The sequence below is a fragment of the Agelaius phoeniceus genome, chromosome 6 (genome assembly GCF_051311805.1).
Source record: "Agelaius phoeniceus isolate bAgePho1 chromosome 6, bAgePho1.hap1, whole genome shotgun sequence".
Taxonomy (NCBI): domain Eukaryota; kingdom Metazoa; phylum Chordata; class Aves; order Passeriformes; family Icteridae; genus Agelaius; species Agelaius phoeniceus.
The window spans coordinates 17,288,236-17,303,934 of NC_135270.1; the positions used below are offsets into that span (position 1 = coordinate 17,288,236).

The 15,699-nt window shown below is 47.9% G+C and overlaps 1 protein-coding gene across 2 annotated transcripts in view; it reads right to left on the bottom strand.

Moving 5' to 3' along the window:
- Window positions 1-2,874: 2,874 nt before the first annotated feature.
- The window catches only part of LSP1 (lymphocyte specific protein 1), a 48,594-nt gene continuing 35,769 nt past the window's right edge, over window positions 2,875-15,699 (bottom strand). For both annotated transcript variants that reach the window (XM_054634607.2, XM_077179922.1), the window contains exons 9-11: window positions 14,896-14,976; window positions 13,908-14,022; window positions 2,875-4,242 (exon numbers count right to left, since the gene is read on the bottom strand). In XM_054634607.2, coding sequence (XP_054490582.2) covers window positions 13,933-14,022; window positions 14,896-14,976 — 171 coding nt within the window. In that variant the 3' untranslated portion in view covers window positions 2,875-4,242; window positions 13,908-13,932. The remainder of the gene's footprint in view (window positions 4,243-13,907; window positions 14,023-14,895; window positions 14,977-15,699) is intronic.

The window sequence follows — 15,699 nt, forward strand, 5'->3', positions numbered from 1 at the left end:
CCACTGCAACCATCGCAAAATCCCAGGGAAATCACCTCGCTCAAGGATCCTTGGAATGGTTCCATTTCTAAAGTAAATCCTAGCTCCAGCTACACTTCTGTCAATGTGAAATACATTTTTTCTCCTAACCTGCTTATATACAGACACTTTTATATATATATATATAAAATGCAGCATCAGGGAAAGTGTCTTGAGCTGGCAAGGAGTTACCAACAGACCAGCCTCAGAGCCTTGTTCAGCAGCATATCAGCTGCCACCTCAGTATTTATAGCCACCCTGCTCTTTGAGCTTGTTTATTTTCCTTCCCAAAGGTGGTGGTGGCAGGAGGCAAAGCTCTGATATTCAGGCTCAGGTGTCCCTGAGGCTGACCTTTCCTTCAAAGAGCAGAAGCTGCAGACACATTTCAAGGAACAAAGTCATTTGGAAACTCTAGACTCTTGTGTCCATTACCACCCAGTGCAGAGCTGCAAACAAGGGCTGAGCAGAGATCTGTTAATTAGTATGCATAAATATACATTAGGATCGATGCAAAAATGAGCCTCTAAAAATGAGTAATTATTTTATACCTGGAAAGAGAATCAGATGAAGTCCAGCCCCCGTCTTGAGGCAGAACAAGTGCTACATAAAGACATAACACTCAAAACAGACCTGAGTTTTCCATCATTTAAGTGTCCCCCAAGTTTAAATAATGCTGTTTTATAGCATTACAGTAGTCATGGACCACCTTTTTCAATCCCATCTTGCATGCATTCACGTAGAATTCATCTGTTAGACCCTGTTGGGGAAAAAAGCAGCCCCTGAAGCCTGCCACAGAAAGACAAGCAGCACATTTCAGTAGCACTGGAGCCTCCACAGATTTATTTCAGAGCCAATGCTGCCAAAATGATGTTCTTCTTCTGCATAATCTAGACAAGATGGGTAAAGAAGAAATTGTAGTGAAGCAACACCTCAAGGTATGCCACCAGTTCAGAGCACTGAGAGCCCACACAGGGGTTCCCAGTCCCTCTTTTTGGGCACTGCCAACCTGTCAAGGGGATGGTAATTTGGGGAAGCATGGCAGGACAGGGGATGCAGGCAGCACAGGGATACAGGGACCAGGAAAGCATCACTCTTCTCCACCAGGCTTTGAGGGTACGACTAATCCTGCAGGACTCACTCAGTGTGACAGTTTGTCCTTGTTATGCTCAAAATGCAGCAGTCTCAGGACAAGACAGAGCTAAGGTCTCACAGCAAAAGCCTCTGAGATGCCAGTGCTGCAGAAACCACATTGCTGTGAAAAATGAACAGAGGAAAGATAGGAAGCAGCCAGCTACTGACTAGCCCCAGACCAGTGACTGCTGCAGAGTGCCACCAGCCTGGCTCTCCTTCACTCACAAAATCAGCCACAGCTCCCTACAGGTTCCTGCTGAGGGAACAGATGAGCCTCCATGCCCTCATCCCCTCCTAGCACTGCCCAAAATGCACATCCAGCATTTCTGGGCTGCAGCATCCTTTTTCTTCATTTTGGGGAGGTAGGGGAAGCTTTCAGCATTCTGGTAAGCCCACCGCCAGTCCCACCACCCTGTACACACCATGTTAATTTGGGAGGAGAAACAGCACATCATCAAGTTAATTTAGCTGTGGAAACATTCCCCTGGCAGATTTAAGCACCTCATAAAGAGCTGCACAGATTTACTCTGAGCCAGTTCCCTCCCTGGTTCCTGACCACCACTAGAGAGCTCTGGTCTCCCATAACCTGCTCACTTTTCTGCTGTCACCACAACCTGAATTACAGCAGTTGTTTATTGAAACCACATCTAGGTCCCTGCGGGCTTTAAGTGGAGAAAATACACTCTGCAAATTAACCCTCCTTAGAGAAGGAATCTCACACAAACAGCCTTTGGGGCCTGCTCTGCCCTCTCCAAACTGGCAGGGCACAGGAATAGTAACTGGAGAAGTTTTCAGCCATCATTTCCACCAGCCAGCTACAGAACGTGTTGAGAAATCAGTGCAACCAGTTTGCACACATGCAAACCAGTGTTATTTTCACTCTAGCCAGAACACATCTCTGTGCACCTCACTGCCACTGCTCCAGCCCCACTTGAAAATCCCAGCACAGCAGAGGAAGGGGTGAAGGGAGGAAAATGGGGCCATCCTGCTCAGTGCTTTGAGGACTCCTTGAATTCCTACCTCCTGGAACTGAGGCAGAGGATGGGGAGAACAAGGGTACCAATCAGCAGAAAGATAAGAGCAAGAAGTTATATTTGGAATTCTCCTTCTTCACCTACACTTTTCTAAAGTGTTAGGATAGCAGAAACTCTTCATTGTCTCTACACCATAAAAGTGTTATTACTTGGAAGGTCACCCCCATAAAAAGGTTTTTCCATAAAAAGGGAGATGGTTCCAAATAGAGCCATCAGCCCATTAGTGTGCTGGGTTCCAGTACAGAACAGCTATACTGACCTTATCAAAGCTGGATGAGCAGGATACAGAGGAATTTAATTTTTTTTATAGCTGATATCACCAGTGATTTTGGTTGAAGCCTGTGATGTTGCTCAGGTCTGTTACCTGGGGAGCTCAGCTCTGTGCTTCTCCTGCTGCTCACGCTCCCCAGGGAGTCTCTGCAGGCTGCTCCATTGCTCACCCAAGCATTACTCCTTCCCCTTTTAGAGGGGAATTACAATTACTCCCAAGGAAAAGTACAGCAGAATAACATGGATGTAAATGGGGCAGGCACACAGAAAACCCCTTTCCTGCATATGTCAAGCTCCTTTTCTTCTTGCCACTCAGAGATTGAGCCTTTTTCTCCTCCACCTCACATTCAAGCAGAGAGTTTCAAGGAAAACAGCTTTGCTGCAGACTTCTACATGAACAAAATTCTCAGAGCTGCCATCATTACAACATCATCTTCAAATTTTATTAAATGCTTACAAAAAACAAAAAGAAAATCCAGGGGGCAAAAAGTTTTAAGCAGAAAGCACAATGATGCAGGAAGAAAAACAAGGTGCCCTCCCTCCTTCAGGAGGGTAGAAACAAGTTGCAAAATTGTGTTGCCATGGGAAGAAGGTAGGAATGAGACTAAAGAGGGGATGGGGGACATGTTAACACCATGAAGTTTGAAGACATAGGAGAGTTCAGAAACAACCCCCAGGCCCAAGGGCAGAAATGCCACTCTTGAGGGACTGAGCTTCCTCAAGTTCACAGCAAGCCTTGGTCTCCCCAGACAGTTCACTAGGATGCCATTTCACCAAGCCAGCCTCCAGCAGTAGCCATTTTCCAGATATCCTGCTCAGCTTCAGGAACACAGCTTGCAAGGTATCAAGGTGCCACCACATCTGACTTTTAGAAGTGTTTCTGTCACTGGCACTGCAGCCCACAGGTCAGAGAATAAGCAAATCCCTGTCCCAGAGAAGGAAGGTAACACCAGGGGCCAGCACTCCTCACCTGGGAAAGGAGATCTCCAATCCATCATAGGCAGGAGAGGAAGGCAGCAGCTATTTGAAACAAAGCTGCTATTGCCCTGCTGAGACAGAAAAGCAGCAGGAACATTTTGGCATGGGTACATAACTGTGATTAAAGAATGATCTGGGAACTAAAAGAAACCAAGACTAAATTGAATGCAATTTGATGTACACAGAGCAGCGACAGAAGTCCCTCCAAGCAGATGACATAGGGGGATGGAGGATGCATCATAAACAGGGCAAGACTTTACCCACAGCTGGCACCAACAGTGACAAGTGGTCCTTGCACTCTCATCACACTCTCCCTGCAGCCTTTTTACACTCAGGACCTGCCCACTGCCCTCATTTCAAACATCAATTCTTCACCAGATATCTGTTGAGCTCCTTTCTCTGCCACCAACCATCCACCAAGGGCCACAAAAAGAGAAATTCCTAATCACATAACAAAAGCCTTGCCTGCTCAGCTGGGCAGCAGATCCCTCTCTTCCAACACTTAAGGTGAGGGAACAGAGCCTCTCATCTCCATAGCAGAAACAGATTAAAAAAAAAAAAAGGAAAAAGAGGAAAACAAAAGCCAAAGAGTCACATAGAAAGTTAAAACAGGGATGAGTTTTGTCAGCTGATCTAGTTCCTTTCATCCATCTGGAGGCAGTCTGGGGTACTGCTCAAACCCCAAGGGGAGTCAGGCTGTACCAAAGCAGACTGACAGCAGTCAGGAGAAGAGAATCATCCTTCAATTATCTTCTGTGGAGCAGAGGAAATAGTGGCACGGAGGGTTGCATTGAGTCAGGATCAAGCTCAGCTGCAAGACAAGAAAACACAATGTTATGGAGAGCATTTGGCCTCTCATGAGCAACACCCTGGGCTACACAGAAACTGTATCTGCTCTAGCAATTACAGCTGGGTTTCTCCCACCCATTTTCACAAAGCCCTGTGAATCAGCCCACCCCTAAGGCTTTGGCACAAGTGAACTGTGCTGGAAATGTCCATGCCCATGGCAGAGGAGATGCTGAGGGCTGCATGCCCCACAGAGTCATGGCTGCACTCCCACCCCAAAAAGGAGATCTGCAGGCCTCCTCCCAAGCCCAAGCAAGCCACTAAAGCAGAGAGTGTCCCCACAGCCCTGCCTGGGACCATCTGCAGCAGTGCTGGGTTCCTGCAGCTCTCCATCTGCTCCATGCATGACAGCTGGTGCAGCCAAGGGGCTCCAGCACACAAATGACTTTTCCATCACTTGATAAATGACTCCTGCATGCTGACACTCTCCCCACTATTCCTGATTTGGGACTGATGGCAAATGGAGCCAAGTCAGGAGAACAGTTGGGGCCCAAGAGTGGATGAGCATCCATCCACCCATGGGAGCTCAACCAGCAGCAGACAAATTTAACCCTTTGAAAGCCTCTTGACTTCTAGATTCACTTCCTTCTAGCTTATCACAAACCCACACAAGTTTCTCAGGCAGTGCTCCCCCTATTGTCCCCAGGCTTTCAGCTCCAGCCTTTGCACTGGCAATAAAGCAAATTTGTCTGCCCCTTTATTTTTGCTTCATTAGGCGGCAGGGGGAAGACAAATCTTCCTTGTGGAGAATTTCTCCTGAGCACACAAAGCCCTGAAGGAGACTCAAAACAAAGCCAGGCATGACAGGGAAGACAAATAAATTAACAGCTGATTTCCTTTTGCTGTCTCTCAGCATCTCACTGCTCTATTAGTCAAGCACACGGATTCCAGTACAGTCACATGCCATGGAAGTCACCACCCATAAGGACTCCAAGACCCACAGCACAGCAGGTTTCAAGTCAGATGGGATGCTGAGATAGCAGCAAGAGCAATTTTGAAAGTACAGACTATTTGTAAGAGACAACAAATCTTGAGGTTATACAGCATGAAGCAGCCTCTGACTTTGGGAGCAGAGGGATTTTCCTGGTGTGTGCACACTAAACTCTGAGAGCCCCCATGCCCTCCTCAGTTGCATCTGGCAGTTTACAGCAAATCCCAGGCAAGATCCCTCTCTGACTCATGTGGGGAGCTGCATTTTTCTGGAGTGCAGCAGTCCATAGGACAAGGAAAACACTCAGAGAGCTGATCAGTAGCTGGGAAGTTCACTGCCCTGCCTCTTTAGTATTCCCTGCACAAGCCTGAAACAGGTCAACCTTATAAATCTGGTTTACCAGTGCTGCTGGACCATAGCTCATCTTGTAGTACAGGCTGTCCATGGGACCACATTAAACAGGAGCAGATGAAGTCATTCCACAATAAATCCTACCATGAAGTACAGGTACTGCTCACCCTTCAGCAGATTTTAAAAAGGCACAAAAACCCACAAGCAATTACCAATTCCTACACAAACAGAGCCAAAGCAGTGTCACACAAAAGTACCTACATGTCCTTCCAACTGAGACATTTTGGCTTTCTGACCCAGAAAGAATCTAAAATACCCATGAGGCTGGGGAGGAAATCAGGTATATGACAAAGGAATGGGCTCTCAGCCTTTTTTTGGAACAGTGCAGACTTGTCTCTAAGAGTAGCCCCTGGAACAAAGCAAATCCTAATGACAGCCTTGTGCCTAAGGAATGAAGCTGGTAAGACACTGGGAATGTCCAACAGTTGTCAGCCCCAGCTGACACAAATCCCCTCCAAGCCCCCTCACAGAAAACAGCAGGTCTCTCATGCCTACATGAGAGACTTGCTAAAGCAAGTCATAGAATGATAGAATAGCTTGAATGGGACCTTTGGTTGAAAGAGACCTTTAAAGGTCATCTAATCCAACACCCATGCAATAAACAGGGACATGTGCAACTAAATCAGGCTGCCCAGACCCCCATCCAGCCAGACCTGGAATGTTTCCAGGGATAGGGCATGCACCACCTCTCTGAGAAACCTGTTCCAGTGTTTCACCACCCTCATCATAAAAAAAAAGATCCAAACACAAACTTCTTCCTTACATCCAGTGTGAATCTACCCTCTTAGTTTAAAAGCTTTACCCTTTGTCCTATTGCAACATGCCCTACTAAAATGCCTGTGCCCCATCTCTCTTATGAGCCACCTTTACATATTTAAAGGCCACAATAAAATCTCCCCAGAGCCTTCTCTTCTCCAGGATGAGCAACCCTAATCTCTCAAGCCTGTCCTCATAGAAGTGTTCCATCCCTCTGATCATTTCTGTGCTCCTCCTCAGGAGTTGCTGCAACAGATCCCTGTCTCTCTGGTACTGAATGCACAGGCTAGACACTGCCTGTACCCTGCCCACCACAGCCTCTGCTCTGGAGGCCAGCTCATCCACCACACTGAGGGCTTGACCTTGAAGCTTTTGAGCTCAACATGCCACCTCTTCAGTGCTTTTATTTGCTGCTGCCTTTATTAATAATTAAAAAAAAAAATTAACAAAAAAAAATCATCCTTCTCCCCCCATGCCCAACCAGTTTTAGCAGACACACCACCTCCTTGCTGGGTATGGATCACCTTCCCAGCCCAGGGCTGACAGCAGCACTGCAAGCCCAAAGGCAGCCCTGGGCACTCAAGCACAAATAGCTGTTCTGCACTTCCCAGAGTTCTATTCAGGATAGCTTTCCCGCACAGTAGGTATCACATTACACACCCACACTAACCAGAGCAGGCTGGGAGCCACCGGGAGCAGAACACTGCACACAAAATAAACAGCCCCCCGGGCAAGCCTCACATCACCCTGCCCTCCTCTTCCTTGTTTCAGGATGCTCAGTTACATCCAGCACCAGGGATTAAGGGGCTCAGTGATTTATGCCTCATTTCATAGCAAAACTCAGCAACTTTGTGCTGAGCAAGAGCCAGGATCGAGTCAGATTTCCTTCCTGGGGCTGCCAAAGAGTCATTGCAGGTCAGAGGCTGTTTGGTGCTCCCCAGTTTGCTCAGGAACAAAAGAGGGAACTGAGATGAGTTTTATCTTTGTATCCCCAACACAAACCCTTGACTCCACTGTGCCCACCTGACCAGTGGTCACTGAGCTCCACTGACCAGCACTCCCCAAAAAGGAGGCAGTGATGAGTTAGCAATAAAGAGCAGGAAAAGCAGCCATGCATCCCTGCAGGAGCAGCCCAGCATTGGCCAAAGGGCTGCAATTACCATTGGAGATCAGACCTGACAGAGAGTACAAGCCATTTCTGCTTCATTCAAGAATGAGTGATAAAGGCAAAATGGGGCAAAGCCTCCCAAGGGAAAGAGAAAACTTGGTTTTATCTTGGAGGAAAATGTTGTCCCTGTGCTTCATGCAGTGAGAGAACACCAGGCAGAATCAGTGCTGTGACAAAGCACTTCCTCACTGATAAACAGAGCTCCTGAGAAGCCCTGTATTTCACAGGGGTGCCTTCATGCCAGCTGAAATGAATCAAGGCCAGCGCTGACTTTGATTCAAATGACACATGTAGTTTATGGCTGTTCTGTTGTATGTAACATTGTATCAGAGTATTAATAACCAAAATTTGGAAAGCCATGAAACACTCCTGCTTTTTGCCTCTGGAGAGGTTTCAAAGCTTCAAAATTTCAAACCCACTTTGTTTCCCTTGACATTTCCTTCCAAATCCCATTAGGACTTGCCAAGACACGAACATCTGGGGTCCCCAGGAGCTCTCACTGTGCTAATGCCAGCAGCAGAAGGGCTCTAGGTTTGGCAATACAGCTTCCCCCCAGGACATCTCTTGCCCTGCCACACCCACCCTCAAGACTGGCTGAGGTTACCTCAGGAGAGCAACAATACAAACACTGATGCTCTTCTCCCACAATACTGACTCCATACTCATAGCTTTTAAAGAGAGGAAGAGGAGGACTCGTACATAAATATTTCAGAATCCAGCCCAAGGCTAAGCCCACACCAACTGTAAACTTGGTCTTTTCTTGCAGGAAATGACAATGCTGATAACAGTATCATCTGCCACCCAGCCTGTTTCCAAACACCACCCCCTTTCCCCCCCTCCCACCCTACCCAAGCCCGGGAAGGACAACCTGAGGCTGCAGCGGCTGCTGAAGAAGGCAGCCAGGAAGAACGCCATCCTCACCTCGGAGCAGGGCAAGTCCTTCCGCTCCAGCCTGTCGCCCGTGAACGAAGCCAGCCCCGACCAGGAGTGTGCAGAGAGTGCTGCCCCAGCAGCAGAGGCCCCTGAGGCCCCAGCAGCCCCCCTGCCCACGCAGCTCTCCATCAGGCCCGTGGGCCACCGCGCCCCCTCCCCGTTCCGGAAGGGGAAGCCCTTCACGCTGAAGGTCACGGAGCAGCGGCGCATCGCCGAGCATGTCAAGCTCACGGCCTCCTCAGCCATGCCCCTGCTACAGAGGCCAGAAGCTCCTGAGACGCCACAGCAGCCTGAGGGCATGGGCTCCCACCTTCCCCCTCCACCTGACCCTTCAGTATCTGTTTTCCCCAAGCCTCCTCCCAGTACACCCAGCAAAGAAAGGGCACCAGAGGTTACCTATGTCACCAAGGTGAACACTTATTTCCACAGTGTCAAGCCACCCAGGGCTAAGACTCCCACACCAACCCTGACCCAAGGTACTGTCAGCCAGGAAGACAAACGGCCTACTTCCCCAGCACCTCAAACAAGCAGCTCTGAACCACCTCCTGAGCAGACACCCACCTCACTTAAAGACAACAAGGCAGCTCCCCCCTTGCCAAAACCTCCCCTCGTTCCTGCTGCAGAGACAGAGCCTCCTGATCAGGCTCCCAAGCCTGTTCCTACTGAGAAGCCCAGCACCTCTGATGCCCACACCAATAAGCCTACAACCCATGGAAGTGACACTGAATGCAAGGCAGCTCCTGAATTACCAGAGCAAGACAGAGACATCCCAGAACCATCAACATCCAGCGCTCCTTGGAGGCATGCACACCCAGCAACAGCAACTCCAGCACAAACTGATGGTACCGGGTCCACCCCCACAGACACCAAGGCAGAACATGTCACTGAACCCCCAATGACTCCCAGTTTACCCAACACCAGCTGTCCCCCCAGGGCTGAGCCAGCACCATCATCAGGAGAAGCACCAAGACCTCCTGGAACCAGTGCCAGTGGCTGGCATCGCCTCAAGAAGCACTTGTTAGTGCAGCCAGAAGCAACCAACTTCCCAGAGTCCAAGCCAGAGAAGCTGGGACAGGAGGAAGGGAATAAAGTGGACGCTGCTCAAGCAGTCATCAAGCAAGACTGCATGGTGGTTAAATCGAAAGCCATGAGAATGTGGGATGCCATTTTATACCAGGTGGCACTTGGCAAGGAGAGGAAGCAGCAAGCAGAAGAGAAGAAGCCTCAGAAGGAAGAAAGCGTCTTTCTTCCCCGCCGCCTACCCATCCTCCTGCACAAGCCACGCTTTGACGCCCGGAAGCTGAAGGAGCTGGCGGCCAAGCCCATGACAAAGATCAGCACCATGTTTGAGGTGGGCCGCTTCCGGCCCAAAGGGGCCGAGGAGCACACCAAGAGCTTCAACAGAACGGCATCGGGATGGTCTGTGCACTGACACCAGGCTGCTCCACACCTCTGGGAGTGCACCAGCCTCTGACCAAGCCCAGTGGAGCCAAGTGTAAGGAAAAAAGAAATTAAATAAAACCCCTCCAAGCCAGCAGCACCATGCTGCAGGTTTAAGGGTTACTCTCCATCCATTTGAAAGCTCAAATGTAACTACCACATCCACAGGTAACAGGAAAACAAACATGTTTGTTTTAAGAAGAGTCAACAACAATCACTGGAGGCAGTAACAGAGTAAAGGCACACAGTGAAGAGGACAAGCTGCCTATAGAAAAAAAGACCAGTTTAGAGTAGGATAATGGAATCTGAATTTTTTTGTTGCATTTATCTAAGAGATTGATCCTAGGAACAACAGCAGTTGCATCTGAAATGAAGGAATCTGGGTTGCTCCATGTCTCTAGGGAGTGTCTTAGAAACCAAACTCAAAGAGGATACATATAGCCTCTAACTCCTCCACTGAAAGCATACCCCATGCCCATTCGCTGAGAACAAAATGGAAACTCATCCTTTCATCCAAGGCACAGACAAGAGACAAAGTTATCCTGCTCTCACCAAGCAGCTCATCTGCCTATCAAAATGGGCATCATCTGACAGCCTCCTAGGCTAGTCCACTAAATAACGATGCACAGAAGAATAATTTTGTTTCAATAATCAAGTTCTGTTATGTATTTTACCATGTTTTCTCCACAATAGTTGTTTGTTACAGTGGAAACATTAACCATCAAGACCCTGCTTTAGCATGTGGGTATCCAATTCTGTACATAACAAGGTGCTGGTTTCTGAGGGGTTCTGCTAAGCACATGTAGTCTCATTTTCAGGGTGAACATCATGACAGTTGCACACCTGCTTGTCCCTGATGTCCTGAAAAAAGGGCATTTAAAGGAAAATTCCCCAGCTCTGCCCACCCACAAGGACAACTGGGTTTTCCAGCATTGCCCTTTGAAGCTCCACTGCCAGCAGGCTTGTGAGCATGAAAGCTGGGAGATTGGTTATTTCTGTTTCACAAGGGACTTGGTCATGTGCTGGGGTGTTCCTACACAGCTAATATAGGATTGCTATGTTTAGTCCAAGTAGAATATAAAGAGCTGTGTACAGAGTTTCCTTTTACATGTGCAGAGGGTATGGAACTGACCAACAGTTGCTCAGGCCAAGCAGCAAACAGACTTAGAAACAAAGAGTCCCTTTTGCCTTTTTTGAAGTCTTCCTATTTTGCAGTGATGCTGTGAGAGCAGTTCATTTAGCAAATCTTCAGTTTTCACTTTACCAGTCTTATGTCTATTCTGTAACCCATTCCCTACTCAAAGGGCAAAAAGCAAGTAGGAAGAATAACCCAATTATCTAAGGTGGGGATTTCTTCAAACCCCCAGTTTTCAAAGAAAAAGGTAACAAGAGGTTGGAAATGTGCAGTAATCACATGTGAATCCTAGGCAAGCCTCTGCAGGATAATTTAACATTGCTGCAAGAGAAGGCTACAGAAAACACCCATGCAGCAGCACAACCATAAAAATTTAAAGAGTGCAGCATAAAACACATAAAGCAGATGAAGGCAGCCTTACCAGAGAGTGATAAATGGCACCTCACTGCAGCACAGCCAGATGGATGCCTCTGCACAAAGGTCTGGATGCACAAGAGCCACAGTACTGGCATGAAGCAGAGCAGCCAACATCAATTACATTTGGGAGACTAACTGAAGGTGGTTTAAGAAGCACTTGTGCTTTAAAACAGCTTTTGTCCTGCACCAAGGACAACCACCCAGAACAATCCAGCAACTCACCCAAGGCTTAGGTTTTGCATCTGCTGGGCTTCCAGTCAGGCTGCATTCACACCCCAGCCCCACTGCACATGGATGAAGGATGGGGAAATGCCACTGGGGAGAGAATTCCCACAAGCAGGAGAGAGGAAGGTAGGTTTGGGTGCATGGTTCAGCCCTTTTACCCCATAAAGGGCAGAGGCACACAGCAAGTATGGCAAGTCCTGCAGAGACAGACCCTGGCACGAGAGCAGCACAGACAGGAGGACATATCCCTGGAGGCAACACACTTTATCAATGGCTGCTCACTGGAAGTCATTGTGGTGTGATCCAGCCTGAGCTGCTGTGCTGAGGAAGAGGAATGCTACTGGGCACAGAATTTGCCTATTTCTCAATGCCAAATGGCATCAGGCAGTTGCTAAATGCCCAAACTGATACCTACCAAAAAAAATCCTTGTTCCATAGCCTGCAGTGAGGTCCTGCAGCCCAGGAAGAGAGGGAAGGAGAAAAGCCACACCTGTGTTTAAGCAACTAGAAAGCTGCTAAGGTGGTGTAAAGCAAGTGACAGGGGTGAGCCAGAAGGGTTTGGGAGCAAGAAGGTCATGTCAGTGATCCAGTAGGAGGGAAAAAGGATGAACATAGTTCAAGGGGGTGCAGAGCAGCTGGGAAGCAGCTCCCCAGGGAGCTCAGAGCATACAAAACAGATAGCTAAGAACCAAAGTACAGAAACAAGCCAAGCTCCTTCAGCTATCACAGCCATTTTGCTATTCACAGTAGAAAAAACCCCAATACTTCCATATGAACAAACCCAGAGAGCAACAGTGTAGTGCCATGGCTGTTTGGAGTGCTGGGTGGATCCTGGGGGACATCCTGTGACAGTGCTTGCCTTTCAAGAAAGGCTGCTGGACAAAGACCTGAGCCAAAGGCACTTTCATTTGAGCTGCTCAGAGAAACCCATGTAGGGCAAACAAAACCTGCTGACAACCTAGCAAAACCTGTTTGCTGCAGAGAACTGAAGCTCAGGAGGTTCCACCTGCTGCACTGAAACAGACTTCAGGAGAAGGAGGAGACCTATAATAAGTTTCTCAAAGTCACAGGCAGAGAAGCAAGTTGAGGATGGAAGTTCTGTGGACTAAAAACAGAGCTTCAGGCAGTCTTGGGCTTGTACTGCTGCCCATCTCAAAGTAGCATTCAAAAGGGCATATCCTCTAAATGGGCACTACAAAAGGAAAAATAAAAACAAGCCTAAACAAACAAAACAACATGCAACACTCAGAAGCCAGCTCCTTAAGGGTGGGAGGGAGGGGAAAGAAGGAACACAAACCCCAGAAGAATTCAGAAACAAAAGGTGTTTTGTAGCAGGCAGAGCTATTTTAACCTTGGCAATGAAATAAAGCTTCTTTTTTATAGTAGGAAAAAAGAGAATGAGCTTGTTTTCACCCTCAGCTTCCTCTCCACTCATCGTGCCAGATGCTGCCCCGTTGGATCCAACCACTTATCACCTCCCTCTACACCATTCCTCCTTATTGCCACAGCCCTCCACTATCACCCACTCAAGATAACACCAGGATATCTATGAGCCTAAACACAATAGGAACATGAGATCCAAAGGCCATTTCAAGAGAGCAGAGAGACAGCAACTCAGCTCTGCCCTACCCTCGCTGCACACCAGAGAACAGTCCTTTCTGCTCTGTTGTTCTACCCCGTACAGCAGATGTTCACATCCTTCCTGCTACAGCCTTATTATAGACTGGTTCCAAGAGGTTACTGAAGTCATTAAAAGTTTTCTCCCTGATTAATTCAGTAAGTCTGGGAATTAAACTCCAGAAACATTTCAATTTCAGAAGTGCACCAGCCCCCGTGCTCAGCCAGAATGATCTCCAGCTATCTCTCTCTACTCCTTGCAACTTAAGAGAGCATAAGGAAAGACAGCAGATAGAGACCATTCCTTTGAACTAGCAAAGGCAAACACATCTTCACCCACACAGCAGTAGCTAAGGGACCTGCCCTGCAGATTAAACTAACAGAGGTATCCAGCAGCATCAGAAAGGCAGAGACCAAAACAAACCCCTGCTGTGTACCCACTCTGTTCCAGCCCAGTCAGGCCCAGAAGCCAGGCTCCAGCTGTTCCCACAGAGCACCTTCCAGCTCACCCGAAGTGCTGCTGGCAGAAACAAGCCCAGCATGCTGCCAGAACAGCCCAGGAGGCTGTTACACAGAGCAGAGCCATATCCCACCTACCTGGTTAATGAGTTCTCCAGACATGCTATTGCTCTGCAGCATCGTCTATCAACACCTTCTTGTACTGGCCGTGGCCTGTGGCAACAAATTTGTACTTCTTGCCAGAAGGAATGGACTGAACAGGAGAGAAAGGGAGAGCCAAAGTCAGCATTTTTCTCTGTTAAATAGGCAGTCAAAAATCAAGTAACTGAAGCCAGAGGAGCACAGGATACAGTTGCCTTTAATCCCAGAGGGCTCGGAGACAGCCCATTCTGCACTGCCTTCCTGCCCCCTTCACACAAACTCTCTGCACAGATCCATCACCACCTTCTGTAAGCATGAGGCAACACAAGAACAGGATATGCAATAGGAAAGCAAATGCAATGCAGGCATTGTGAGGGAGGGCTCATCTAAGAGCCCAGACCCCCAAGCCAGGGTTGTTTTATCCATTGACAAGAGACTGTGGGATTTACCAGGTACTGGCAACTTCAGCACAGGAACTGACAAGATACTTTGATCTTTCTCTCCCAGCCTAGACAGTTTGAGCAGTAGCTACTTGCTGCATTTTAGAAGACATTTCCACAAACATTCCCACAAACCCCCAGATCCATCTGCAAGCGATACTGCATTAGGTTCAGTTCCACTTAGTTTTGCACGTTTTGTTTACTCTCAGTGCCAAAAAGCATAACAAGAGCAAAATTGCTCAAATTTTCAGTTCCATTTGAGCCTAGAAGGCTGTGACTCCCAGCTCAGGGGCTGAGAACAACATGCTATTCAAAAGACCTTTCAGAATTACTGGATATAAAAGTATTTTTGCCCCCATTTTCACTAGAGCTGAACCAATAGCAATTCACTGCTAGGAAGAGCTCTTAAGCATGCAATTGCATTGACAGATACAGGTAGCCCTTGTCCCTACAGAACATCATCTTCTCAGTAATGCCAGCCCAGCCACCAGCTCTGCTCTTCTTCAGCAGAGCAAGTGCTCTCACACTCACAGACACCAACTCACCTTGATACTGCTCTCAGGTTTGGGATTCCCCTTCTGTTCCCAAAGGCTTCTTTTACTCACGATGTCTCCAGCCACAATATCCTGAGAAAAATGATGCTTTCATTACCCTTCGCTGTTAATGCTGCTGAACATGTCTTTGTTCACATCCATTTCCAACCCACACATCTGACCTCCTTTTTTTATTTATAATATCACATCTGACCTAAAACAGCTGCTGCTAAAACCCATGACTGTGAAAATGTCTTGCTGTTCCCAGTGTACCCTATGTTTTCCTATCACTTTTCCACAAGAGTCTGAATTAGCTCCAAGATGTTTATTTTCTTAAGTTTGTTAACTATTTAGGACATGTAAACATCAAGGCTTCTCTACCAAAAGGAATTCTGCTCTCATAAACAGACTTGCCACCACCATATTACAGAACCAGCCTCACCCACAACAGCCAGAAAGTGAAATCACTGAGAGCAATATGTAATGCTCTCTGCATTTTCCAAGTTTACAAGATTTATCACCTTGGTACTAGATGCAAGGTCGTGCTTGACAGCTGGAGCTCAGCCCCAGCCCCGGTAGGAGACACATGCATTCTCCCCAGCAGCTGATTTTATTCCCATTTCAAATCAGAGCTTCAACCAGCAACACAGAGGTTTCCCTGCATGGACCACCAAGGAACAACTGGGGACCCTGTCAGAAAAATGGAACCTCCAAGGTGCAAAGCCTTAGAACACAATGGGTGACCTCTAACATTGATGCCTTTGGAGTCTGGGAGCCCCACAAACAAGATGCACCAACAGGATACACAAGGACAGT